Source organism: Salvelinus namaycush, chromosome 37 (genome assembly GCF_016432855.1).
Source record: "Salvelinus namaycush isolate Seneca chromosome 37, SaNama_1.0, whole genome shotgun sequence".
NCBI classification, from domain to species: domain Eukaryota; kingdom Metazoa; phylum Chordata; class Actinopteri; order Salmoniformes; family Salmonidae; genus Salvelinus; species Salvelinus namaycush.
In genome coordinates, this window is record NC_052343.1 from 30,142,770 (window position 1) to 30,169,614 (window position 26,845).

The 26,845-nt window shown below is 46.1% G+C and overlaps 2 protein-coding genes across 2 annotated transcripts; both read right to left on the reverse strand.

The window, feature by feature from the left end:
* Positions 1-699: 699 nt before the first annotated feature.
* Positions 700-14,674, reverse strand: stmn2a (stathmin 2a). The gene is made up of 5 exons (XM_038976719.1): positions 14,656-14,674; positions 6,856-6,954; positions 4,350-4,522; positions 3,765-3,956; positions 700-1,377 (listed from the first exon to the last, which is right to left on the reverse strand). Exons 1-5 carry the CDS (start codon positions 14,672-14,674, stop codon positions 1,318-1,320), a joined length of 543 nt encoding a protein of 180 aa, XP_038832647.1. The 3' UTR covers positions 700-1,317.
* A 2,564-nt stretch (positions 14,675-17,238) lies between these two features.
* LOC120031356 (uridine phosphorylase 1-like) lies at positions 17,239-26,535 on the reverse strand. The gene is made up of 7 exons (XM_038977073.1): positions 26,403-26,535; positions 25,431-25,548; positions 24,819-24,977; positions 19,007-19,121; positions 18,287-18,496; positions 17,879-18,025; positions 17,239-17,494 (listed from the first exon to the last, which is right to left on the reverse strand). Exons 1-7 carry the CDS (start codon positions 26,453-26,455, stop codon positions 17,340-17,342), a joined length of 957 nt encoding a protein of 318 aa, XP_038833001.1. The 5' UTR covers positions 26,456-26,535; the 3' UTR covers positions 17,239-17,339.
* Between the last annotated feature and the right edge of the window lie 310 nt (positions 26,536-26,845).

Genomic DNA, 26,845 nt, shown 5'->3' on the forward strand with positions numbered 1-26,845 from the left:
ACGCTGATGATATGACACCTCACTTGAAACACACACACACACACACACACACACAAGCACACACATGTAGACTTAGAGTGAACATGTGTGTCGGTGTTAGTCTATCAAGATAAAGGAAAGGGGGCTTTAGAACATTCTACTGGCCAGGATGTCATGTATGGTGGCTCTATGATGTCATCATAACGTTCAAGTCTCCAGATTCAGTGGACATATCAGACTAGAGTAAACTAAAGTTAATCACCTGGCCTGCATCCCAAATGGAACACTATATACCCTTTTTACTGCACTACTCTGGTCAACAGTGGTGCACTTTATAGGGAACAGGCTGCCATATATAGTCAGGGGTCAGTCTGGAGGAAGTGATAAACAGTTGATCCCTCTGGAGACACATTGTTAAAGAGGACCAATCACCTCTCTTGTTCCAGCTACCTCAAGATCATTTGAGGACATGTGGACATTTTAAGCCGAGAGTTTGGCAGATTGTTAATGTGCGTTCATAGCGTGTGTGGAAATGTCTGTGTGCGTGAGTGTGTGTGTGTGTGTGTGGAAATGTCTGTGTGTGAGTGTGTGTGAGTGTGTGTGTGTGTGTGTGTGTGTGTGTGTGTGTGTGTGTGTGTGTGTGTGTGTGTGTGTGTGTGTGTGTGTGTGTGTGTGTGTGTGTGTGTGTGTGTGTGTGTGTGTGTGTGTGTGAGGTGATAAGATGGGATGCTCTGTCAGGAGTCTGAGTTCACTACCTGTTAACATTCTTCACAAAGACACAGAAACTGACATCATCAGAAAACAATGCAAACGTCAGCTAACAACCAACTCACAACACCAAAAAAGACTTTCACAAAAAAATTATTGTAGATTCAAATTTCAAGAACCAATAAATAATTAGATAACAAATTAAACATTTGAAATTGTACAACGCAGTACATTTGATACACTGGTTTGCGCTCAATCAGCCTAGCCTACCCATCAAGATAGATACAAAAATGAAGTATTTACAAAATAATACCCATGTTTTCATGTTGTTGATTTTTTCCCCTTCGAAAAAAAGTAAATCATTAATTATCCAATTAAAAATACTGTTAATACTGATTGTGTGTGTGTGTGTGTGTGTGTGTGTGTGTGTGTGTGTGTGTGTGTGTGTGTGTGTGTGTGTGTGTGTGTGTGTGTGTGTGTGTGTGTGTGTGTGTGGAGGGGTCGGGTGGGTGGTGCAGTGTGTTGGTAGTGAAGTCCTCCACCCTCCAGGTCTTGGTGTCTGCTGTGGAGTTTCCAGGGGTGCGGCTGGGTGGAGGGACGTGGTTGGTGGACATTGGGGAGAGGTGGGGCTCACGCTGTCAGCTCTTCCCTCAGCTCTTTGTTCCTGCGCACCACAGCTGCATGTCTCTCCTGAAACACAGGACACAGACACCACAGATAGAGAGGAGGAAGTTAACATCCACACTGGACAGGAAGTTAGAGCTATAGCATATGCAGTCAGGATGACCCCTAGTGGTCTCTTAGAATGAAGACTCTATTATAATTGTAGTTCTATCATTCTAATTCTAGATCACACCTTCTTCTGCAGGCGTTCCATCGTGGCTGCCAGGTTGGCCTGGCGGTTCTCCTTGATCTGCTCCATCTTACATGACTAAGACATTACTACCCTGCTACACCATTACTACTACACCATTACTACTAATACCACAGAACTACTACTACTACTGCAGTACTACTACTACTACTACTACTACTACTACTACTACTACTACTACTACTACTACTACTACTACTACTACTACTACAGTACTACTACAGTACTACTAGTATTACTACTACTACTACTACTACTACTACTACTACTACTACTACTACTACAGTACTACTACTACTACTACTACTACAGTACTACCACTACAACTACTACTATTACTACTACTACTACTACTTCTACTACTACTGCAGTACTAATACTACTACTACTACTACCACTACAACTACTACAGTACTACTACTACTACTTCAATAGTACTACTACTAATACTACTACTACTACTACTCCTACCACAGTATTACTGCTACTACTACAGTACTACTACTACTTCAATAGTACTACTACTACTACTACTACTACTACTACTACAGTATTACTACTACTACTACTATTACTACTACTAATACTACTGAAACTACTACAGAACTGCTACTGCTAGTGCTATAAAAGTACTACTACTACAGTATTACTATTACGACAGTAGTACTAATACAGTTCTACTATTACTACAGTACTCATACTACTACTACTACTGGTAGCTAATACTGAATACATTATTACACAGTGCCTGGATAAAGGACGTAGACTTCTATGGCTTCAGTATTCCGGATCAGAGGATTCTGACGCTCCAGGATCGACTCTAACTTTACTCTGCATGACAATAACACATGGACCTCAGTGATCCCCATCCCTGTTACTGAGGTTCTCCTGACAACATGCTCAGACTGCCTCCTGACCCTGGAGAGACGGGATGAGGATGAGAAGTCCTACACCTCTCTAACGCTCTACAGTAGGAGAAGGGAGCTCACCGCTACTGAACTGGACTTCTATAAGAAAGAGGTGGATTGTCTCTACACTACTACTACTACTACTACTACTACTTCTACTACTTCTACTACTCCATCAATACTACTACAGTACTACTACTACTATTATGACTACTATACTACTACTACATTACTACTACTACTACTACTACCACTACAACTACTACCACTACAACTACTACCACACTACTACTACTACTACTACTACTACTACTACTACTACTACTACTACTACTACTAGTAGTAGTAGTAGTACTACTACTAATACTACTACTACAATACTACTACCACTACTACTACTACTACATTACTACTACTACTACCACCACTACTACTACTACTCCATTACTACTTATACCACTACATTACTACTACTACTACTATATTACTACTCCATTACCACTACTACTACTACATTACTACTTCTACTACTCCATTACTACTACTACTACATTACTACTTCTACTACTACTACTACATTACTACTACTACTACTCCATTACTACTTATACTACTACTACTACTACATTACTACTTCTACTACTACTACTACAGTACTACTACTACTCCATTACTACTTCTACTACTACTACTCCATTACTACTACTACTACTATTGCTACTACTACTACAACTACTACATAACTACATCACTACTACTACTACTACATTACTACCACTACCACTACTATTACATTACTACATTACTACTAATACTAGTACATTACTACTACTACTACCACCACATTACTACTACTACTACTACTACTACTACAGTATTACTACTAATACACTACTACTACTACTACTACTACTGACTCCAGGAATACACTACTACTACTACTACTACTGACTCCAGGAATACACTACTACGACTACTACTACAGTAGTACTACTACTACTAACGCTACTACTGTTACTACTACTACTCCATTATTACTACTACTACTACAGTACTTCTGCTACTGCTACTACTACTACTACTACTACTACTACTACTCCATTACTACTACTACTACTACTACTACTACTACTACTACTACTACTACTACTACTACTCCATTACTACTGCTACTACTACGACTACTACTACTCCATTACTACTACTACTACTACTACTACTACTCCATTACTACTGCTACTACTACTACTACTCCATTACTACTGCTACAGTACTACTGGCCAGTCTTCTCTCACCTTCTCCTGCAGGCGTTCCATCATGGCTGCCAGGTGGGCCTCCCGGTTCTCCTTGATTTGCTCCATCTTCATGGTCAGCTTCTCTTCTGCCATTTTGCTGAAGTTGTTGTTCTCTTCCATGGCCTTGAGCAGCACATCCCTCTCATGCTCCCTCTTCTCTGCCAGGGCCCTCAGCACCTGGGCCTCCTGGGACTGGACCACAGAGAGAGCAGGGATGTCACCATAGAGTTAGAATCACTAGAATGGTCAAAGCACCTCAGACCACAGTAATTTGACTGGTACATTCAATATGGCCGCCGATCCATCCATCACGGAATATGAACTTGAATGGGACAGCTGTTCTGTTGATTCTAATTATATGGATATGAATTATTATATCAATAGGCAGGGCCCTGGGGTTGCCTACTCAAATATCTAGAATTATATACACTCTAAGGGAAAAAAGGTGCTATCGGACAGCAGACATTTTGGTTGCAGGTAGAACCACGGAACCAAAAAGGGTTCTACTACGGGGACAGCCGAAGAACACTTTTGGGATCTTTTTTCTTAGTTTTATCATTCTAGTTCTATAGTTCTACTACTCACCCTCCTCCGGTCCTCAGCTGCCTCCAATTTCTTCTGGATGTCCTCTAGGGACACCTCCCTCTTGGGGGGCGAAGCGATGCTGTGGGCCGCATCTGACACCGGGGAGGGGGGCTTCAGAATCACCTCAAAGGCTTGGCCCGACGCCCGCTTGTTGATTGGCTTCACCTCCATGTCTGAAAACAAGTGAAAAAATTTATACTTTTTTTCTGTGGTCTGGTCTTCTATGGTCTGGTCTTCTGGGGTCTGGTATTCTGGGGTCTGGTCTTCTGGGTTCTGGTATTCTGGGTTCTGGTCTTCTGGGTTCTGGTCTTCTAAGTTCTGGGTTTTGGTCTTCTGGGTTCTGGTCTTCTGGGGTCTGGTCTTCTGGGGTCTGGTCTTCTGGGGTCTGGTCTTCTGTGTTTTGGGGTCTGGTCTTCTGGGTTCTGGTCTTCTGTGTTCAGGATGGTTGGTAATTGAGGTGATAGCCAGTGTCTTCCTATTGCATTCTTACTCACGGCTAAAACAATTTTAGAGAGCAGTTTGTCAGTATTGTTGAGTGCTTGTGGAGAAATTCCGAGATACGTTATGTTATTTGGATGTCCACTTTAAACATGTCTTTGAGTTTAGAGATTATGTTTGTCCAGGAGTGTTGTAATTTAGGACATGTCCAAAAGATATGGGAAGATACGTGCATGTGAAACCACTTCATTTCATATGTGTCTTGTGTATGTTTTTCTGAGGGGTTGGAATTAAGCATGAGACAGTTCTCTGTTGGACATCCATGTACTTTGGACAATAAAGTCATGTTCTTCAATTCAGGAGGACATCCTAAACAATAAATAAATATCCACAAATACAATAAAGGGCACAGCTCCTGGATTGACCTGAAATGGCATCAGGTCAACTATAGTGAAATTCAGACTACAATGCTTTGACTTGATCTGAAAGATGACGCATTGGAATTAAAAAGTGTTGTGTTACGTTCCCCAGCAAAGAAACCAAAAATGTCGCTCAAACAAAAGGGGGAACAAAGAGTCCCTGATGAACAACCAAAACAAAACAGGTGGGGTTTTAGGAGGGGTTCTGAAAGACACTCATGGGGGTGTCCACTGGAAGGTGACTAGCAACAACAACTGGAACAGAAAAGATACCCACCATGAGACCCACTAAATTCACCCAAGAAGAGGCAAACAAAAGAAAAACTAACACCAAACTTAAAGACAGGAACCAAACCAAAAAGGAGGAGCAAAATAAAAGCAAATAAAGGATTATTTTTGTCTAGAAATCAAAACAGGGAGCGCCAACTAAAGGAGTTAACACTCCATGTCTATACAGTACCAGTACAGTACCATCTATACAGTACCATCTATACAGTACCATCTATACAGTACCATCTATACAGTACCAGTACAGTACCAGTACAGTACCATCTATACAGTACCAGTACAGTACCATCTCTACAGTACCAGTACAGTACCATCTATACAGTACCATCTATACAGTACCAGTACAGTACCATCTATACAGTACCATCTATACAGTACCAGTACAGTACCATCTATACAGTACCATCTATACAGTACCAGTACAGTACCATCTATACAGTACCATCTATACAGTACCATCTATACAGTACCAGTACAGTACCATCTATACAGTACCAGTACAGTACCAGTACAGTACCATCTATACAGTACCATCTATACAGTACCAGTACAGTACCAGTACAGTACCATCTATACAGTACCATCTCTACAGTACCATCTATACAGTACCAGTACAGTACCATCTATACAGTACCATCTATACAGTACCATCTATACAGTACCATCTATACAGTACCAGTACAGTACCATCTATACAGTACCATCTATACAGTACCAGTACAGTACCATCTATACCATCTATAAGTTTGGACACACCTCCTCATTCCAGGGTTCTTCTTTATTTTTACTCTTTTCTACATTGTAGAATAATAGTGAAGACATCAAAATTATGAAATAACACATATGGAATCATGTAGTAACCACAAAAGTGTTAAATAAATCAAAATATATGTTATATTTAAGATTCTTCAAAGTAGACACCCTTTACCTTTGAGGTTACCTGGAGGTGTGTTGGGTCATTGTCCTGTTGAAAAACCCTTGAATGAGTAGGTGTGTCAAACTTCTGACTGGTATTATATATATATATATATAATTTTTTTATTTTACAATCTTCATTTTCCTCTTTTTATTTTTCTTATAATTTCCTAAAACTCACGTGTTTTTGAAAAACTCACGTACGCTTCTATAACTCTCGTCCCCTTGGAACGAGCTCAACCAAGACAATACTCAAAACAAATTGTGAGCCAGGGCAACAAACTGGCTAAACGCAAAACGTATAAACTGCCCACCCTTGGGAGATAATCAGCAACCAAGTTGTCCTTACCACAGACATGTCTGATTTCAAGAGGAAACTCCTGCAATATCTGTAGTAACTTTCCTATCCTGATTGGTTCTTACCTCTCGTGTGACCTGGTTCTTACCTTCGAACTCACAGACGACCAGCTTGTTGCGTGCCTCTGGATAGAAGCAGGAGCAGATGAGGGAGAAAACAGACAGCTCCTTCATCTTCTCTTTGTATGCTGAGGGAATACAAGCACACCAGACTGTTAACACTGCTACGTGGAGGAGTCCAAAATGGCCCCCTATTCCCTATATAGTGCTTTAGCACCCTATTCCCTATATAGAGCTTTAGCACCCTATTCCCTATATAGTGCTTTATCACACTATTCTCTATATAGTGCTTTATCACACTATTCTCTATATAGTGCTTTATCACACTATTCTCTATATAGTGCTTTATCACACTATTCTCTATATAGTGCAAAAGTAAAACACTATAGGGAACAGGGTGCCATTTTTGACACAAACAAAGTCAGACACTATAATGGCACCTATAGGAGATAACATTGTCATTATGCTGTTTATTGACTGTGGAAAAAAGAGCATTCATACAGACTTGCTTCACACCGACAGTATTAAAGCCTTGTCCGAGCCAGAGCGGCTCATACAGAACATTCATACAGACTTGCTTCACACCGACAGTATTAAAGCCTTGTCCGAGCTGGAGCGGCTCATACAGAACATTCATACAGACTTGCTTCACACCGACAGAATTAAAGCCTTGTCCGAGTTGGAGCGGCTCATACAGAACATTCATACAGACTTGCTTCACACCGACAGTATTAAAGCCTTGTCCGAGCCAGAGCGGCTCATACAGAACATTCATACAGACTTGCTTCACGCTGACAGTATTAAAGCCTTGTCCGAGCCGGAGCGGCTCATACAGAACATTCATACAGGCTGTCACGCCCTGGCCTTAGTATTCTTTGTTTTCTTTATGTTTTTTAGTTAGGTCAGGGTGTGACATGGGGAAGGTATGTGTTTTGTAATGTCTAGGGGTGTTGTATGTGTATGGGGCAGAGTAGAGTAGTGTTGTCTAGTTATGTCTATGGCTGCCTAGATTGGTTCTCAATCAGAGACAGCTGTCATTCATTGTCTCTGATTGGGAGCCATATTTAATGTGGAACGTTTGTTGCTTGTCTGTGCACTTACGTTATTTAGCTTCACGGTCGTTTGTTGTTTTGTTAGTTTGTGTATAGTGTTCGTTTCGTGTTTCTTCTCTCTTCCAAAATAAAGAGATGTATTTTGCACACGCTGCGCCTTGGTCCTCTCTCTCTCACGAAGACGATCGTGACAGAACACCCCACCAACCATGGATCAAGCAGCGTGAGAGAAACCAGGACTCGTGGACATGGGAGGAAATATTGGACGGAAAGGGACCCTGGGCTCAACCAGGAGAATATCGCCGCCCCAAAGCTGAGCTGGAGGCAGCGAAAGCAGAGAGGCGGCGATATGAGGAAGCAGCGCGGAAACAAGGCTGGAAGCCCGTAAGTCAAACCCAAAAATTTCTTGGGGGGGGGGCTCTCGGGTAGTTTAGTTGGGTCAGTCGGGAGACGTGAGCCAACTCCTCCTGTTTACCGTAAGGAGCCGGTGAGGGCGGATTTGGAGGTGAGTGACGCAGAGACAGTAAAGGAGTTAATGGAGAAATTGGAGGAGAGAGTTATGAGGGATGTATTGGTTTGGTGCATGAGGCACGGCATCCGTCCGAACGAACGTGTTGGTGAGTTAATGTCACCGGGAACAGCTCTCCATACTCGTCCTGAGGTGCGTGCTAGCCGTCTGGTGAAGACAGTACCTACACCACGCACAAAGCCTCCTGTGCGTCTCCAGAGTCCTGTGCGTCCTGTTACTGCTCCCCGCACAAGCCCTGAGATACGTGTTCCCAGCCCAGTACCACCAGTGCTGGCACCACGCATCAAGCCTCCTGTGCGTCTCCAGAGCCCTGTACGCACTGATCATTCTCCCCGCACTCGCCCTGAGGTGCGTGCCCTCAGCCCGGTACCACCAGTCCCGGTACCACGCACTAGTCCTATAGTGCGCCTTGAGAACTCAGTGTGCCCTGTTCCTTCTCCCCGTACTCGCCCTGATGTGCGTGCCCTCAGCCCGGTACCACCAGTGCCGGTACCACGCACCAGGCCTATAGTACGCCTTGAGAGTCCAGTGTGCCCTGTTGCTACTCCCCGCACTAGCCTGAAGGTGCGTGTCTTTAGCCCGGTACCTCCAGTTCCGGTACCACGCACCAGGCCTACAGTGCGTCTCAGCCGGCCAGAGTCTGCCGTCTGCCCAACGGCGCCTGAACTGCCCGTCTGCCCAACGGCGCCTGAACTGCCCGTCTGCCCAACGGCGCCTGAACTGCCCGTCTGCCCAACGGCGCCTGAACTGCCCGTCTGCCCAACGCCGTCTGAACTGTCCGTCTGCCAAGCGCCGCATGAACTGCCCGTCTGTACTGAGCCTTCAAAGCCGCCCGTCTGCCATGAGCCTGCAAAGCCGCCCGTCTGCCATGAGCCTTCAGAGCCGTCCGCCAGACAGGAGCCGCTAGAGCCGTCCGCCAGACAGGAGCCGCTAGAGCCTTCCGCCAGACAGGAGCAGCCAAAGCCTTCCGCCAGACAGGATCAGCCAGAGCCTCCCGCCAGACAGGATCAGCCAGAGCCTTCCGCCAGACAGGATCAGCCAGAGCCTTCCGCCAGACAGGATCAGCCAGAGCCTTCTGCCAGACAGGATCAGCCAGAGCCTTCCGCCAGACAGGATCAGCCAGAGCCTTCTGCCAGACAGGATCAGCCAGAGCCGTCAGCGAGCCAGGACCAGCCAGAGCCGTCAGCGAGCCATGACCACCCAGAGCCGTCATCCAGCCATGACCAGCCAGAGCCGTCATCCAGCCATGACCAGCCAGAACCGTCATCCAGCCATGACCAGCCAGAGCCGTCATCCAGCCATGACCAGCCAGAGCCGTCATCCAGCCATGACCAGCCAGAGCCGTCATCCAGCCATGACCAGCCAGAGCCGTCATCCAGCCATGACCAGCCAGAGCCTCCCGCCAGACAGGATCAGCCAGAGCCTTCCGCCAGACAGGATCAGCCAGAGCCTTCCGCCAGACAGGATCAGCCAGAGCCTTCCGCCAGACAGGATCAGCCAGAGCCTTCTGCCAGACAGGATCAGCCAGAGCCTTCCGCCAGACAGGATCAGCCAGAGCCTTCTGCCAGACAGGATCAGCCAGAGCCGTCAGCGAGCCAGGACCAGCCAGAGCCGTCAGCGAGCCATGACCACCCAGAGCCGTCATCCAGCCATGACCAGCCAGAGCCGTCATCCAGCCATGACCAGCCAGAGCCGTCATCCAGCCATGACCAGCCAGAGCCGTCATCCAGCCATGACCAGCCAGAGCCGTCATCCAGCCATGACCAGCCAGAGCCGTCATCCAGCCATGACCAGCCAGAGCCGTCATCCAGCCATGACCAGCCAGAGCCGTCATCCAGCCAGGATCCGCCAGAGCCGTCATCCAGCCATGACCAGCCAGAGCCGTCATCCAGCCATGACCAGCCAGAGCCGTCATCCAGCCATGACCAGCCAGAGCCGTCATCCAGCCATGACCAGCCAGAGCCGTCATCCAGCCATGACCAGCCAGAGCCGTCATCCAGCCATGACCAGCCAGAGCCGTCATCCAGCCATGACCAGCCAGAGCCGTCATCCAGCCAGGATCCGCCAGAGCCAGCCAGCCAGGATCCGCCAGAGCCGCCAGCCAGCCAGGATCCGCCAGAGCCGCCAGCCAGCCAGGATCCGCCAGAGCCGCCAGCCAGCCAGGATCCGCCAGAGCCGCCAGCCAGCCAGGATCCGCCAGGGCCAGCCAGTCAGGATCCGCCATCCAGTCCGGAGCTGCACTTCACTTCGGAGTTGCCCCTCATTCTGGTGTTGCCCCTCATTCTGGTGTTGTCCCTCATTCTGGTGTTGCCCCTCAGTCCGGTATTGCCCCTCAGTCCGGTGCTGCCCCTTAGTCCGGTGCTGCCCCTTAGTCCGGTGCTGCCCCTTAGTCCGGTGGGGTTAATTTGGAGGGTGGCCATTTGGAGGAGGCTACCAAGGCGGGTATTGACAATGGTGGAGTGGGGGCCACGTCCCGCACCCGAGCCGCCGCCATGATGGGGCCCACCCCGTACCCTCCCCTTTCTATTTCAGGTTGTGCGGTCGGAGTCCGCACCTTTGGGGGGGGGTACTGTCACGCCCTGGCCTTAGTATTCTTTGTTTTCTTTATGTTTTTTAGTTAGGTCAGGGTGTGACATGGGGAAGGTATGTGTTTTGTAATGTCTAGGGGTGTTGTATGTGTATGGGGCAGAGTAGAGTAGTGTTGTCTAGTTATGTCTATGGCTGCCTAGATTGGTTCTCAATCAGAGACAGCTGTCATTCATTGTCTCTGATTGGGAGCCATATTTAAGGCAGCCATAGGCAGTAGGCTTTTGTGGGGTGTTGTCTATGTGGAACGTTTGTTGCTTGTCTGTGCACTTACGTTATTTAGCTTCACGGTCGTTTGTTGTTTTGTTAGTTTGTGTATAGTGTTCGTTTCGTGTTTCTTCTCTCTTCCAAAATAAAGAGATGTATTTTGCACACGCTGCGCCTTGGTCCTCTCTCTCTCACGAAGACGATCGTGACACAGGCTTGCTTCACACTGACAGTATTAAAGCCTTGTCCGAGCCGGAGCGGCTCATACAGAACATTCATACAGACTTGCTTCACGCTGACAGTATTAAAGCCTTGTCCGAGCCAGAGCGGCTCATACAGAACATTCATACAGACTTGCTTCACGCTGACAGTATTAAAGCCTTGTCCGAGCCGGAGCGGCTCATACAGAACATTCATACAGACTTGCTTCACGCTGACAGTATTAAAGCCTTGTCCGAGCCGGAGCGGCTCATACAGAACATTCATACAGACTTGCTTCACGCTGACAGTATTAAAGCCTTGTCCGAGCCGGAGCGGCTCATACAGAACATTCATACAGACTTGCTTCACGCTGACAGTATTAAAGCCTTGTCCGAGCCGGAGCGGCTCATACAGAACATTCATACAGACTTGCTTCACGCTGACAGTATTAAAGCCTTGTCCGAGCCGGAGCGGCTCATACAGAACATTCATACAGACTTGCTTCTCGCTGACAGTATTAAAGCGGCAGGTAGGTAGCCTAGTGGGTAGTGGTTGGGGCGGCAGGTAGCCTAGTGGTTAGAGCGTTGAGCTAGTAACCTGAAAAGTTGCTAGATCGAATACCCGAGCTGACAAGGTAAAAATATGTGGTTCTGCCCCTGAACAAGGAAGTTAAACCACTGTTCCTAGGCCGTCATTGTAAATAAGAGTTTGTTCTTAACTGACTTGCCTGGTTAAATAAAGGTTAAATAACATAATAAAAAGCCTTGCCAGAGCAGCCCATAAGTGATCATGAATTTTTGTTGAACTTGAGCGCTACTAATGAATTGTATCATGATCTGATAACAGTAAGCTAATGAGCATTAGCTAAAGGCTAGATGCTACTCTATCTTAATAGAGTTTTAATCGTTATTATTACGAGGAAGTCATCAATTCAATAGTGATGGAGGGATTTAGAAGAGACAGGCTGTGTCCAAATTCAAAATGGCACCCTACTCGCTTTATAGGGCACCACTTTGGATCAGGGCACCATATGGCACAAAGTCTCTCAACACCAACACCAAAATAAATACCTACTGTATTACTATCACCCTGCTGTATTAGGTACCAGTAGCCCTGACTTCACTAAGGTACAGCATCAGAGAGAGAGAGAGAGAGAGAGAGCTCTGTCCGAAGAGGACTGCAGATTGTCAATACTGATTAGCCAACTGCTGCAAATGCCAGCAGCGTGTGGAGCGGCCCATTGCTGCAGGGCTGGCCACTATCCCAGCCTGCTGTCTGGTGGCCTGCTACATCTGCGTGCCATGGCCCACTGCTCAACACAGCCTGCTGTCTGGCAGCCTGCTACACCTGCGTGCCATGGCCCACTGCTCAACACAGCCTGCTGTCTGGCAGCCTGCTACACCTGCGTGCCAATGGCCCACTGCTCAACACAGCCTGCTGTCTGGCAGCCTGCTACACCTGCGTGCCATGGCCCACTGCTCAACACAGCCTGCTGTCTGGCAGCCTGCTACACCTGCGTGCCATGGCCCACTGCTCAACACAGCCTGCTGTCTGGCAGCCTGCTACACCTGCGTGACATGGCCCACTGCTCAACACAGCCTGCTGTCTGGCAGCCTGCTACACCTGCGTGCCATGGCCCACCGCTCAACACAGCCTGCTGTCTGGCAGCCTGCTACACCTGCGTGCCATGGCCCACCGCTCAACACAGCCTGCTGTCTGGCAGCCTGCTACACCTGCGTGCCATGGCCCACCGCTCAACACAGCCTGCTGTCTGGCAGCCTGCTACACCTGCGTGCCATGGCCCACTGCTCAACACAGCCTGCTGTCTGGCAGCCTGCTACACCTGCGTGACATGGCCCACTGCTCAACACAGCCTGCTGTCTGGCAGCCTGCTACACCTGCGTGCCATGGCCCACCGCTCAACACAGCCTGCTGTCTGGCAGCCTGCTACACCTGCGTGCCATGGCCCACCGCTCAACACAGCCTGCTGTCTGGCAGCCTGCTACACCTGCGTGCCATGGCCCACTGCTCAACACAGCCTGCTGTCTGGCAGCCTGCTACACCTGCGTGCCATGGCCCACTGCTCAACACAGCCTGCTGTCTGGCAGCCTGCTACACCTGCGTGACATGGCCCACCGCTCAACACAGCCTGCTGCCACATGTCATCAGAATCACTGAGATACAATGGAACTGCATGAATCCATTTCCATTCCATAATAGAATGAAGGCCCTACTGAACATGGAATACATTCCGGCACTATGGAAACCCAAGAGCAAATATTTCTAGGTAAAACAGAGATCAGAGGAAGTAGGCCTATGACTTTTAAGTGTTGGCTATTCTATTGTCAGACTAGACAGAACAGAGAATCAACTCTTTTTGATAGTCAGTCACTTTTACAGTTCCACTGAGAAACAACTCAGAAAAATGTCAAACAAGACATAAAGCAACAAATTATTTTCTCTTCCCCTTCATTGTGTGTTATATTGACATATAACAGTTTAATTCAGTGTAGAATCCTTCACTAAAACAAAATACTCTAGGGCTTATTGTTTTGCATTGGCATATCATGGCTGATATTGATGACAAGGCCCATATTCATTTATACTTTTTGTTTAATATCTTAAATGTAACCCACATTTACTGTAATATAAAACACACAAAACTGCCAAATGATCCTAAATACACATCAGACAAATTATGGTAACAAATACATGACTAACTGTTGTAGCCCAACAAATGAACCACTGAATTCAATGCATTGTCAGCACGCCCCTTTCATTCACCTAAAATTGATTCCCTTCAAATTCGAGTTCAAAAAAGCGATATAACCGTTATAAGAGTATACTCATAAAAGTACATAAATGAAAGAAGGAATTATATCTCAGCCTGTCAGACTGTGTTGAAATGGTAGTCAGACCGGCGTATTGGGTGGGGTCTCTCTGCATTATGCTTCTACTAGAGCCTCCGCCGTATCACCAGCAGTAGGTGCAGCGTTGTAAATAAAACCGCTATAAATAAGAAAAAAACAATCGCGCCAACATCTTAACCAGAATAAATCTTACACTTGATATGAAATCATAACATCCATAAAATGTCCAATCTGTAAGAGCAGTTTTTGTCTGCCGTCCCTATGGGCCCAAATACTGTAATAAAATAATGAGGATGATGCAGGTGTCCGCACAGATCTCAGCCTCCATCCCTATAACAAACTCTAACAATTATCCCTGCTGAAAAATCGTACTCGCATCCTTACCAATTGCAGTTTTGGCCATGGCTGTCTACGGGTGTTGCGGCTATGGTCGGAGGGGAGAAAATGTTGTTTTAAGGCACTGAGTCAGCGAAAAAGACAAGACCGGGGGCTGAGATCAGGATGAGAGGTGCGGAGCGAGCTGGAAGATGGGAGCGGTTGAATTATGAGCGTCTCTGCGCACGAGCAGATTGCTTGGCCACCCTCCGTCCTTTGACGCGCATCTCTCGTCGAGATCAGACATTCCATCCACAGCAATAGAATAGGCATAGTGGTACTGTAGGAATAGCCTACAGTAAAATGTTACAGAGGTACATTTTGAGGACAAACGTATAAAGTATTCTATTTGAAATGTTTAAATACTTACAAATACACTACATGACCAAAAGTATGCTGACACCTGCTGGTCGAACATCTCATTCCAAAATCATGGGATATATGGAGTTGGTCCCCCTTTGCTGCTATAACAGCCTCCACTCTTCTGGGAAGACTTTCCACTAGATGTTGGAACATTGCTGCGGGGACTTGCTTCCATTTAGCCACAAGGGCATTAGTGAGGTCGTGCATTATACATGGTGATCTTAGGCTTGTGTGCGGCTGCTCGGCCATGGAAACCCATTTCATGAAGCTCCCGACAAACAGTTCTTGTCCTGATGTTGCTTCCAGAGGCAGTTTGGAATTCGGTAGTGAGTGTTGCAACCGAGGACAGAGAATTTTTACGCTCGACGTGCATCGGCACTTGGCGGTCCCGTTCTGTGCGCTTGTGTGGCCTACCACTTTGCGGCTGAGCCGTTGTTGCTCCTAGACGATTCCAATTCACAATAACAGCACTTACTGAACAGTTGACCAGGCTAGCTCTATCAGGGCAACAATTTGACAAACTGACTTGTTGGAAAGGTGGCATCTTATGACGGTGCCACATTGAAAGTCACTGAGCTCTTCAATAAGGCCATTCTACTGCCAATGTTTGTCTATGGAGATTGCATGGCTTTGTGCTCGATTATATACACCTGTCAGCAACAGGTGTGGCTGGAAGCCGAATCCACTAATTTGATGGGCTGTCCACATACTTTTGTATATAGAGTGCATATTACGATATATAAACCTATGGAACTCATTCATGACCTAAACACATTCACAGGTCCCACTTGAACGCGCCCCTAGCTCACGTATGCTAAAGGCTACCAGACTTTGTAAATGGCTTCAGACACAGCTAAAAAGAGGAAACATGGAGCATCATCACAATGTTGGTATAGAGAATTAGTGCATTTATCAATGAGACAAGGCAATGCTGCTAGGGGCATGAGTCAATCCATGATCAATGTCTATCAACTGAAATATGCATGACAGAAATCCCAAGGCCTACCCGCCACTATGGGCCAGTTTCCCGGACACAGCTAGTCCTGGACTATAAAGATAGTTTCAATGGAGAGTCTACACTGATCTTGCTTTTACGTCCAAGTCCTGGTTTAATGTGTGTCCGGGAAACCTCCCCTACAGGGACGGCTTCTGTATCTGTATTTATTAAGGATCCCCACTAGCTGCTTCCTAATGTTGATGACAGAAACCCATTTTAATCACACTGAAATATTTACAGTATTTGTGGTTTTATTACTCATTAGGTGACATTAAAAGCACTCAGTTACATATTTTCTCAGTAACAGGACAACACGCTGAATGTATGATGATGGTTTCAGAGCAACATTTGATAGTACAGTACAATGCAGTGTTCAAAGTAGCTAAAGATGTGCAGAGAAGTCTTATCTTTAATATTCATAACTTGCTCGTTACCATAGCTACAGCATATAAAACTAAAATATACATACTGGTGAATTCAAACAAAACATTTCATCTTAAAGGCTTGGGGTTAAAAAAAGATCAAGGAGTTTAAAAAACAAACTGTGTATAATATATTTTCTAATGTTTCTACACAAAGCAACAACTTCTGGAACAAGTTACTTTACTTCACCCAGCATTGGTTTATTTGGTATAAAAACAGAGGTGGTGTCAAGTAAGAGGTGTGTTTGATGTTTCTCATGATTACTATACTAATTTGGTTACACTTAGCTACAATCCAGAAACAATAGACACGGTAGATATATATTGTCTTCTATACGGTCAATGATTGCTATTGAGAATGATTGCTATTGAGAATGATTGCTATTGAGAATGATTGCTATTGAGAATGATTGCTATTGAGAATGATTGCGAAAATACATAGTGAAAGCAGCCAGGCTATATGGAATGGAGGACAGTGCTGCCCTCGACTACACTTACACCGAGTATACAAACATTAAGAACACCTGCTCTTTCCATGACAGACTGACCAGGTGAATCCAGGTGAAAGCGATGATCCCTTATTGATGTCACATGTTAAATCCACTTCAATCAGTGTAGATGAAGTGGAGGAGACGGGTTAAAGAAGGATTTTTAAACATTAAGACAATTGAGACATGGATTGTCTATGTGTGCCATTCAGATGGTGAATGGGCAAGACAAACGTGCCTTTGAACGGGTCATGGTAGTAGGTGCCTGGAGCACCGTTGTTTGTCAAGAACTGCAAAGTTGTGGGGGGGGGGGGGGGGGGGGGGTAACTCAATATTAGGAAAGTGATCTTCATGTTTTGTATACTCTGTGTACAAGAGGCCTTTCATAAGTCACATAACATCAGAATGCTAAAATGCAAGAGCCTAGCTTTTGCTAGAGGCTGAGGCTTGGAGCATCTTCTTGATCAGGTGACCGACCAGTATCTGAGGACGTTGTTGGTAGCTGTGGAGAACTTCATGAGAGCTGCTCAGCTGGTCACCTTTCTGACGGTCCAATAGCGTCGCACACACCACGGCCCCTTCAGAGGGACACAGAGACAGAGGACAGAGATTGATTATTTACTAGTCCTGAGTGCCAGTCTGCTACAGTATCATGCCAACTCCTCAAACATGAGACAGGGAGTTGGCATGACAACACAACTATTTGTTTACCAGCAACACAATAGTGAACTTTGATCCTACCAAAAGGTTCAACATTAGGACCTTCAAGTGAATGAATATGATGTAAAACACATATATTTAATACATCTATTCAAATACATATGCATTTTTATTACATCTTTAACGCATATAAAGTCACAGGTTTTGTTTCTTTATTTAAAAAAGCTTTATGTCTGTGAATAACACTGTTAATATGGCTTGTACAGTCATCATGGATAGCTACAACTACACCAGTGGTGTACCTTTCAGACCGCTGAGTTGACACATGGCAGCAAACACGGAAGACTCCATCTCGATGTTACGAACCCCAGACTCATAGGCCTTGGTCAGGTAGTCCTGCTTATCCTTCTCTGTGTAGGAGCAGAAGGCCCCATCCAGGCGCGCTTGTCCTGGACACACAAAATACCAGCTAGCTACACACAGTAACTCTAGTAGGGCACATCAATATAACCTGAGTGACAGTCTGTTTGTGCCATCATGCCAACTCACTCATTGTCAGGCCTAACATGTTGGGCTTTACAATGACAGCAATGTAGTTGACAGGAACACAGATAGACCAGGTATCATGTTAACACAGCATATTTTTTTTTTTTAAAGACAGATTGGCAGACAACAAGCAGAAAAGTGAAGTAGCGTATAAAAACCGACACCTTCATAGAAATCCATTGTGCACATAGTGTTTCCGATGACCGTCTCAAATTGACCCAGGTCCTTGCTACACTGGAGCAGCTCTTCAGCCAGACCTTGGTGCAGGTCCGTGCTGCGCACCACAGTATTCCCCAGGATGACCTGCTCCAGCCTGGGCAGGAAGGTGGCGTCTACTGACTGCTTGGTGACAACAACCGTGCCAGGCTCGAGGCCTGGAGAGAGAAAGGGGAACAGAGTGGATGGACAATGTACAGCAAATATGGCTTGTTTTAGGCCTGTGTCCCAAATGGCACCCTATTCCCTATAAAGTACACTACTTTAGAGTTCCTGAGTGGCGCAGCGGTCTAAGGAACTGCATCTCAGTGCAAGAGGCATCACTGCAGTCCCTGGTTCGAATCCAGGCTGCATCATATCTGGCTGTGATTGGGAGTCCCATAGAGCCGGGGTAGGCCGTGATTGTGAATAAGAATTAGCTGACTTGCCTGGTTAAATAAATAAATAAATATATAGAGAATAGGGTGCCGTTTGGGACACATATTTAGATGAATCAAAGGACTTTAATTGATTGATTGATTTAAACACCCCATATTAGTGTTATTACTAGTTTGACTACAGTGAGATTCAGATGTGCTGTGGTTAATCAGAAAGGAATTCAATCATATCCAAAGCACTTGAGAAGTACAACCAGACAGAAAACGTCTAAATAAACTCTCTAGGCCTACCTAATCCACCGGAGGTCCCAATGCGAATGATGGTAACATCAGTGCAGCGAGCATGGTACAGGAGCTTGATGAGCTCGTGTAACATGATGGCGATGGAGGGGATACCTATGCCATGCTGAAAAACAAAGAGAGAGAGACACGTGATGTCATAGATGTACCACATTACACCACCACAGTCTCACGTCAGATAGCGTGGCGACCTTGTCTGCACTAGTTCATGGCAACGCGGTTGCGTTAGAAGGACGACACTGATTAAGCCACTCAATTCAGACTGTTCAGCAGAACACACTGTTACACTAACATGTCCATTTATTTGACAAAGAAACCTTCTCTATTACTTTATATTACCTTTCAAACCCAGGACATCGATTACAATTCCACCCAAAGGTGCAACATCGTGAGTGCGTCCCAAATAGCAGCATATTACCTCGTGACGGCCTTTGTCCAGAGCCCTTGTCCAAAGTAGTGAGTACCATTTGAGACGCAATCCGTGTTAAACTTACTAACATCTAGTGACTCTATAATAAACTACAAGTGATTGAAACCCGTGTTAAACCTACTAACATCTAGTGACACTATAATAAACTACAAGTGATTGAAACCCGTGTTAAACCTACTAACATCTAGTGACACTATAATAAACTACAAGTGGTTGAAACCTGTGTTAAACCTACTAATATCTAGTGACACTATAATAAACTACAAGTGATTGAAACCCGTGTTAAACCTACTAACATCTAGTGACACTATAATTGTCACGTCCTGACCATAGTTCTTATGTGTTTTGCTTGTTTAGTGTTGGTCAGGACGTGAGCTGGGTGGGAATTCTATGTTGTGTGTCTAGTTTGTCTGTTTCTGTGTCCAGCCTAATATGGTTCTCAATCAGAGACAGCTGTCAATCGTTGTCCCTGATTGAGAATCATATATAGGTGGCTTGTTTTGTGTTGGGGATTGTGGGTGGTTGTTTCCTGTCTTTGTGTTTTGTCTGCACCAGCTAGGACTGTGACGGTTAGTTCGTTTGTTATTTTGTATAGTGTCTATGTCTAAGTTTAGTAGCTTGTGTATTGCACTTTTGTTTGTAGCTTCACGGTCGTTTGTTGTTTTGTATTAGTTTGTCAGTATCTTGTCTTTGTGTTAATTAAATTCATGGAAAATTACCATGCTGCACATTGGTCCTCCGATCCTTCTCTCCTCTCCTCGTCCGAGGAGGAGGAAGAGCTAGACTGCCGTTACAGAACCACCCACCAAACTCGGACCAAGCAGCGTGAGTACGAGCAGCAGCGGCCCACTACACAGGAATCCTGGACATGGGAGGAAATTCTGGAGGGTAAAGGACACTGGGCTCACATTGGAGAATGTCGCCGCTCTCGGGAAGAGATGGAGGCAGCTAAAGCCCAGGAGCGGTGGTATGAGGAGGCAGCACGGAAGCGTGGCTGGAAGCCCGTGAAGAAACCCCAAAAATTTATTGGGGGGGGGGCTAAAGGGTAGTGTGGCGAAGGTAGGTAGGAAACCTGCGCCCACTTCCCATGCTTACCGTGGAGAGCGGGAGTACGGGCAGACACCGTGTTATGCGGAAGAGCGCACAGTGTCTCCTGTACGTGTGCATAGCCCGGTGCGGGTTATTCCACCTCCCCGCACTGGCCGGGCTGGATTGAGCATTGAGCCAAGTGCCAGGAAGCCGGCTCTACATATCTGGCCTCCAGTACGTCTCCTCGGGCCGGTGTACATGGCACAAACCTTACGCATGGTGTCCCCGGTTCGCCAACACAGCCCAGTGCGGGTTATTCCACCTCCCCGCACTGGACGGGCTACGGGGAGCATTCAACCAGGTAAGGTTGGGCAGGCTCAGTGCTCAAGGGAGCCAGTACGCCTGCACGGTCCGGTATATCCGGCGCCACCTTCCCGCCCCAGCCCAGTACCTCCAGTTCCAGCACCCCGCACTCGCCTTATGGTGCGTGGCCCCAGCCCAGTACCACCAGTGCCTACTCCACGCACCAGGCTTCCAGTGCGTCTCCAGAGGCCTGTTCCTCCTCCACGCACTCTCCCTATGGTGCGTGTCTCCAGCCCAGTGCCTCCAGTTCTGGCACCACGCACCAAGCCTCCTGTGCGTCTCCAGAGCCCTGTACGCACTGTTCCTTCTCCCTGCACTCGCCCTGAGGTGCGTGCCCTCAGCCCGGTACCTCCAGTTCCGGTACCACGCACCAGGCCTATAGTGCGCCTCGAGAGTCCAGTGTGCCCTGTTCCTGTTCCCCGCACTAGCCTTGAGGTGCGTGTCTCCAGTCCGGTACCACCAGTTCCGGCACCACGCACCAGGCCTACTGTGCGCCTCAGCAGGTCAGAGTCGGCCGTCTGCCCAGCGCCGTCTGAGCTGCCTGCCTGCCCAGCACCATCTGAGCCATCTGTCTGCCCAGCGCCATCTGAGCCATCCGTCTGCCCAGCGCCATCTGAGCCATCCGTCTGCCCAGCGCCATCTGAGCCATCCGTCTGCCCAACGCCATCTGAGCCATCCGTCTGCCCAGCGCCATCTGAGCCATCCGTCTGCCCAGCGCCATCTGAGCCATCCGTCTGCCCAGCGCCATCTGAGCCATCCGTCTGCCCAGCGCCATCTGAGCCATCCGTCTGCCCAGCGCCATCTGAGCCATCTGTCTGCCACGAGCCTTCAGAGCCGCCTGTCTGTCCCGAGCCATTAGAGCCGTCCGCCAGTCAGGAGCCGCTAGAGCCGTCCGTCAGTCAGGAGCCGCCAGAGCCGCCAGCCAGTCAGGAGCCGCCAGAGCCACCAGCCAGTCAGGAGCCGCCAGAGCCGCCAGCCAGTCAGGAGCCGCCAGAGCCGCCAGCCAGTCAGGAGCCGCCAGAGCCGCCAGCCAGTCAGGAGCCGCCAGAGCCGCCAGCCAGTCAGGAGCTGCCAGAGCCGCCAGCCAGTCAGGAGCTGCCAGAGCCGCCAGCCAGTCAGGAGCTGCCAGAGCCGCCAGCCAGTCATGAGCTGCCCTCCAGTCATGAGCTGCCCTCCAGTCATGAGCTGCCCTCCAGTCATGAGCTGCCCTACAGTCATGAGCTGCCCTCCACTCATGAGCTGCCTTCCAGTCATGAGCTGCCTTCCAGTCATGAGCTGCCTTCCAGTCATGAGCTGCCCTCCAGTCATGAGCTGCCCTCCAGTCATGAGCTGCCTTCCAGTCAGGAGCTGCCTTCCAGTCAGGAGCTGCCTTCCAGTCAGGAGCTGCCTTCCAGTCAGGAGCTGCCTTTCAGTCATGAGCTGCCTTTCAGTCATGAGCTGCCTTCCAGTCATGAGCTGCCTTCCAGTCATGAGCTGCATCTAGTCCGGAGCAACCATTCAGTCCAGAGCTGCCTCTCTGTCCGGAGCTGTCCTTCAGTCCGGAGTTGCCCCTCTGTCCTGAGCTACCTCTCTGTCCTGAGCTACCTCTCTGTCCTGAGCTACCTCTCTGTCCTGAGCTACCCCTCTGTCCTGAGCTACCTCTCTGTCCTGAGTTGTCTATATTTAGGAGGGGCCTTGGTGAAGGTTCCTGGACCATGGTCGGGGGCGAGGGTCGCCACTCAAAGGACGCTAAGGAGGGGAACAAAGACAGTGGTGGAGTGGTGTCCTCGTCCACCGCCGGAGCCGCCACCGCGGACAGATGCCCACCCAGACCCTCCCCTTGAGTTTTAGGGGTGCGTTCGGAGTCCGCACCTCAGGGGGGGGGGGGGTACTGTCACGTCCTGACCATAGTTCTTATGTGTTTTGCTTGTTTAGTGTTGGTCAGGACGTGAGCTGGGTGGGAATTCTATGTTGTGTGTCTAGTTTGTCTGTTTCTGTGTCCAGCCTAATATGGTTCTCAATCAGAGACAGCTGTCAATCGTTGTCCCTGATTGAGAATCATATATAGGTGGCTTGTTTTGTGTTGGGGATTGTGGGTGGTTGTTTCCTGTCTTTGTGTTTTGTCTGCACCAGCTAGGACTGTGACGGTTAGTTTGTTTGTTATTTTGTATAGTGTCTATGTCTAAGTTTAGTAGCTTGTGTATTGCACTTTTGTTTGTAGCTTCACGGTCGTTTGTTGTTTTGTATTAGTTTGTCAGTATCTTGTCTTTGTGTTAATCAAATTCATGGAAAATTACCACGCTGCACATTGGTCCTCCGATCCTTCTCTCCTCTCCTCGTCCGAGGAGGAGGAAGAGCTAGACTGCCGTTACAATAATAAACTACAAGTGATTGAAACCTGTGTTAAACCTACTAACATCTAGTGACACTATAATAAACTACAAGTGGTTGAAACCTGTGTTAAACCTACTAACATCTAGTGACACTATAGTAAACTACAAGTGATTGAAACCCGTGTTAAACTTACTAACATCTAGTGACACTATAGTAAACTACAAGTGATTGAAACCCGTGTTAAACCTACTAACATCTAGTGACACTATAATAAACTACAAGTGATTAAAACCTGTGTTAAACTTACTAACATCTAGTGACTCTAGTGACTCTATAATAAACTACAAGTGGTTGAAACCTGTGTTAAACCTACTAACATCTAGTGACACTATAGTAAACTACAAGTGATTGAAACCCGTGTTAAACTTACTAACATCTAGTGACTCTATAATAAACTACAAGTGATTGAAACCTGTGTTAAACTTACTAACATCTAGTGACACTATAATAAACTACAAGTGATTGAAACCCGTGTTAAACCTACTAACATCTAGTGACTCTATAATAAACTAAAAGTGATTGAAACCCGTGTTAAACCTACTAACATCTAGTGACTCTATAATAAACTACAAGTGATTGAAACCCGTGTTAAACCTACTAACATCTAGTGACTCTATAATAAACTACAAGTGATTGAAACCCGTGTTAAACCTACTAACATCTAGTGACTCTATAATAAACTACAAGTGATTGAAACCCGTGTTAAACCTACTAACATCTAGTGACTCTATAATAAACTACAAGTGATTGAAACCCGTGTTAAACCTACTAACATCTAGTGACACTATAATAAACTACAAGTGATTGAAACCTGTGTTAAACCTACTAACATCTAGTGACACTATAGTAAACTACAAGTGATTGAAACCTGTGTTAAACTTACTAACATCTAGTGACACTATAATAAACTACAAGTGATTGAAACCCGTGTTAAACCTACTAACATCTAGTGACTCCATAATAAACTACAAGTGGTTGAAACCCGTGTTAAACTTACTAACATCTAGTGACTCTAGTGACTCTATAATAAACTACAAGTGATTGAAACCCGTGTTAAACTTACTAACATCTAGTGACTCCATAATAAACTACAAGTGGTTGAAACCCGTGTTAAACCTACTAACATCTAGTGACTCTAGTGACTCTATAATAAACTACAAGTGGTTGAAACCCGTGTTAAACCTACTAACATCTAGTGACTCCATAATAAACTACAAGTGGTTGAAACCCGTGTTAAACTTACTAACATCTAGTGACACTATAATAAACTACAAGTGATTGAAACCCGTGTTAAACTTACTAACATCTAGTGACTCTATAATAAACTACAAGTGATTGAAACCCGTGTTAAACTTACTAACATCTAGTGACTCTATAATAAACTACAAGTGATTGAAACCCGTGTTAAACCTACTAACATCTAGTGACACTATAATAAACTACAAGTGGTTGAAATCCGTGTTAAACCTACTAACATCTAGTGACTCTAGTGACTCTATTATAAACTACAAGTGATTGAAACCCGTGTTAAACCTACTAACATCTAGTGACACTATAATAAATCAGAAGTGATTGAAATGGCTAGTGGTATTATATTTCTTCACATACGCTGACGGACAGCACGGGGCCAATCTTGTACATGGCATAGCGGTCAGTTCCTGCACAGATGTTGGGGTACTCAGCCTTGGGGTCCTCCAGACTCAGCTCTCCAGCAATGTACTCTATGAAGGACTTCATTCTCCAGGGACTGCCCCCAACACACACAAACTGAGACATGAACATAAGAACAGACCATGTAAATGTTAACGTCCTGGGAATGAATACAAAAAGTTAAAAGAAATACAGGGCTGCTTTCCTGAACCCAGATGCTTTCCTGAACCCAGCAACACAACATGACAACAACATGGTAGCAACATGATAGCAGCACAAAACATGGTACAAACAATTATTGGGCACAGACAACAGCACAAAGGGCAAGAAGGTAGAGACAACAATACTTTAAACCTAGTCCTGGATTAAAACACATGTTCTATGGTGAATGTCCATTGAAAGGTTTTCTTTTAGTCCAGGACTAGGCTTAATCTGTATCTGGGAAATCAGCCCAATGTGTGATGAATACAGAAAAGCTGACCATATTGAATGCAGGAAATAAGATGTTATGAATGTCCATTTACTGATGCAATCTAGCTAGTAGCCTAATGAATCAATCAGTAATCTTACTTTGACATCCCCAAACATGGCAGGCAGGTTGTGTGTGGAGGTCCCCAGGTTAAAGTGGTAGAGAAAGTCATCTTTCATCCCATCCAGGTGTGGGTTATGTACATAGACAGTGCTTTCACTAAGAAAATCAATCATACAAGAACATTTAGGGAAGACCAGTCTTTTATTTGACTACCTCCTAAACTTCTGGGCCCGTGTTCATAAAGCAGATTTGCTTTTGGTTCAACATGTCCTCACTGTCTTCGTATTACTGTATGTCAATAGAATATAATCGCCTGGTTGTGAGTCATTTTCCTTCATCCTTGTATGGTGTAATGTAATGCTCAATGATACGTGCTTCTGTGCAGGGAGTCAATTTCTCTGGATGACACATCTCTCTGTGTAACGGCTTTCGTTGGTGGAAAGAGAGGAGGACCAAAATGCAGCGTGGTAAGTGTTCGTCATAATTTTAATCAAAAAACAACAAGGAGAAAACGAAACAGTTCTGCAAGGTGAACAGACACTACACAGAAAATAAACACCCACAACCAACATGGGGAAAACAGGCTACCTAAGTATGATTCTCAATCAGAGACAACGAACGATACCTGCCTCTGATTGAGAACCATGCCAGGCCAAACACATAGAAATAAAACAACATAGAGAAAAGAACATAGACTACCCACCCCAACTCACGCCCTGACCAACCTAACACAAAGACATTAAAAAGGAACTAAGGTCAGAACGTGCCACTCTGCCATTTCCTGGTTTTATGAATAAACTCAAATATAGTCCACTGAGGGAGTGGTTAGCCCACTGTCAAAAGTCAATGTAAAATGTACAGTACAAAAGTCAAAGCTTTATTAGGGTGTTATTTCTCATGTTGACGTTGAATTAATTTAATTTTCAGATGACAACACTAATCAAATCACTTTGATGATATAGTTATAGACAATGACGTGTCCAACCATTACTTATTAGATGTTACTGTACCTCTCGCACAATGTATCATTCTTTTCATCACTGAAACCTGGTCCCGATGCCATATTCCTGAAAAAAGTAAGAAGCCCAACCACCGGAGCAAACACATGAAATTAACTACATTTCCAAATGTTGGATTTGTCAAATTCAGACATAGATATCTTCACTACTGGTCCAGTTAGCGATACGAACATCGGTTTCTGCGAGGATGTGATGTATCCCATATCCGTAGTCTGTAGGCTAACATCAACCACTACCAAAATATGCCGGCTGGTATATGTCAGAGAAACAGCGATTGAATATATGTAGATTACCTGTAGCAGGTAGATGATTCGCATATGCACGATGCTGCGTTAGATGCTCCCCGTTTCCTAAATATCTATCTGCAGTGTGTAAAGGGTTGCGTCAATCAAATCTGGTATCAGGATAAAATGTGATTCAGAGTCACCGAATAT

Bases quoted from the DNA above. Each gene is read 5' to 3' on its own strand.
- stmn2a (XM_038976719.1), bottom strand. The intron at 4,523-6,855 runs GTAAGAACCAGG...ACTTGTTTTCAG, and splicing joins GGTCGTCTGTGAGTTCGAAG to ACATGGAGGTGAAGCCAATC. The intron at 3,957-4,349 runs GTGAGTAGTAGA...TCTGTGGTCCAG, and splicing joins CAGCTGAGGACCGGAGGAGG to TCCCAGGAGGCCCAGGTGCT.
- LOC120031356 (XM_038977073.1), bottom strand. From the start codon at position 26,455: ATGGCATCGGGACCAGGTTTCAGTGATGAAAAGAATGATACATTGTGC. The intron at 24,978-25,430 runs GTAAGATTACTG...TTCATGTCTCAG, and splicing joins CCATGTTTGGGGATGTCAAA to TTTGTGTGTGTTGGGGGCAG. The intron at 18,026-18,286 runs GTGTCGGTTTTT...TTGTGTGTCCAG, and splicing joins CACAATGGATTTCTATGAAG to GACAAGCGCGCCTGGATGGG.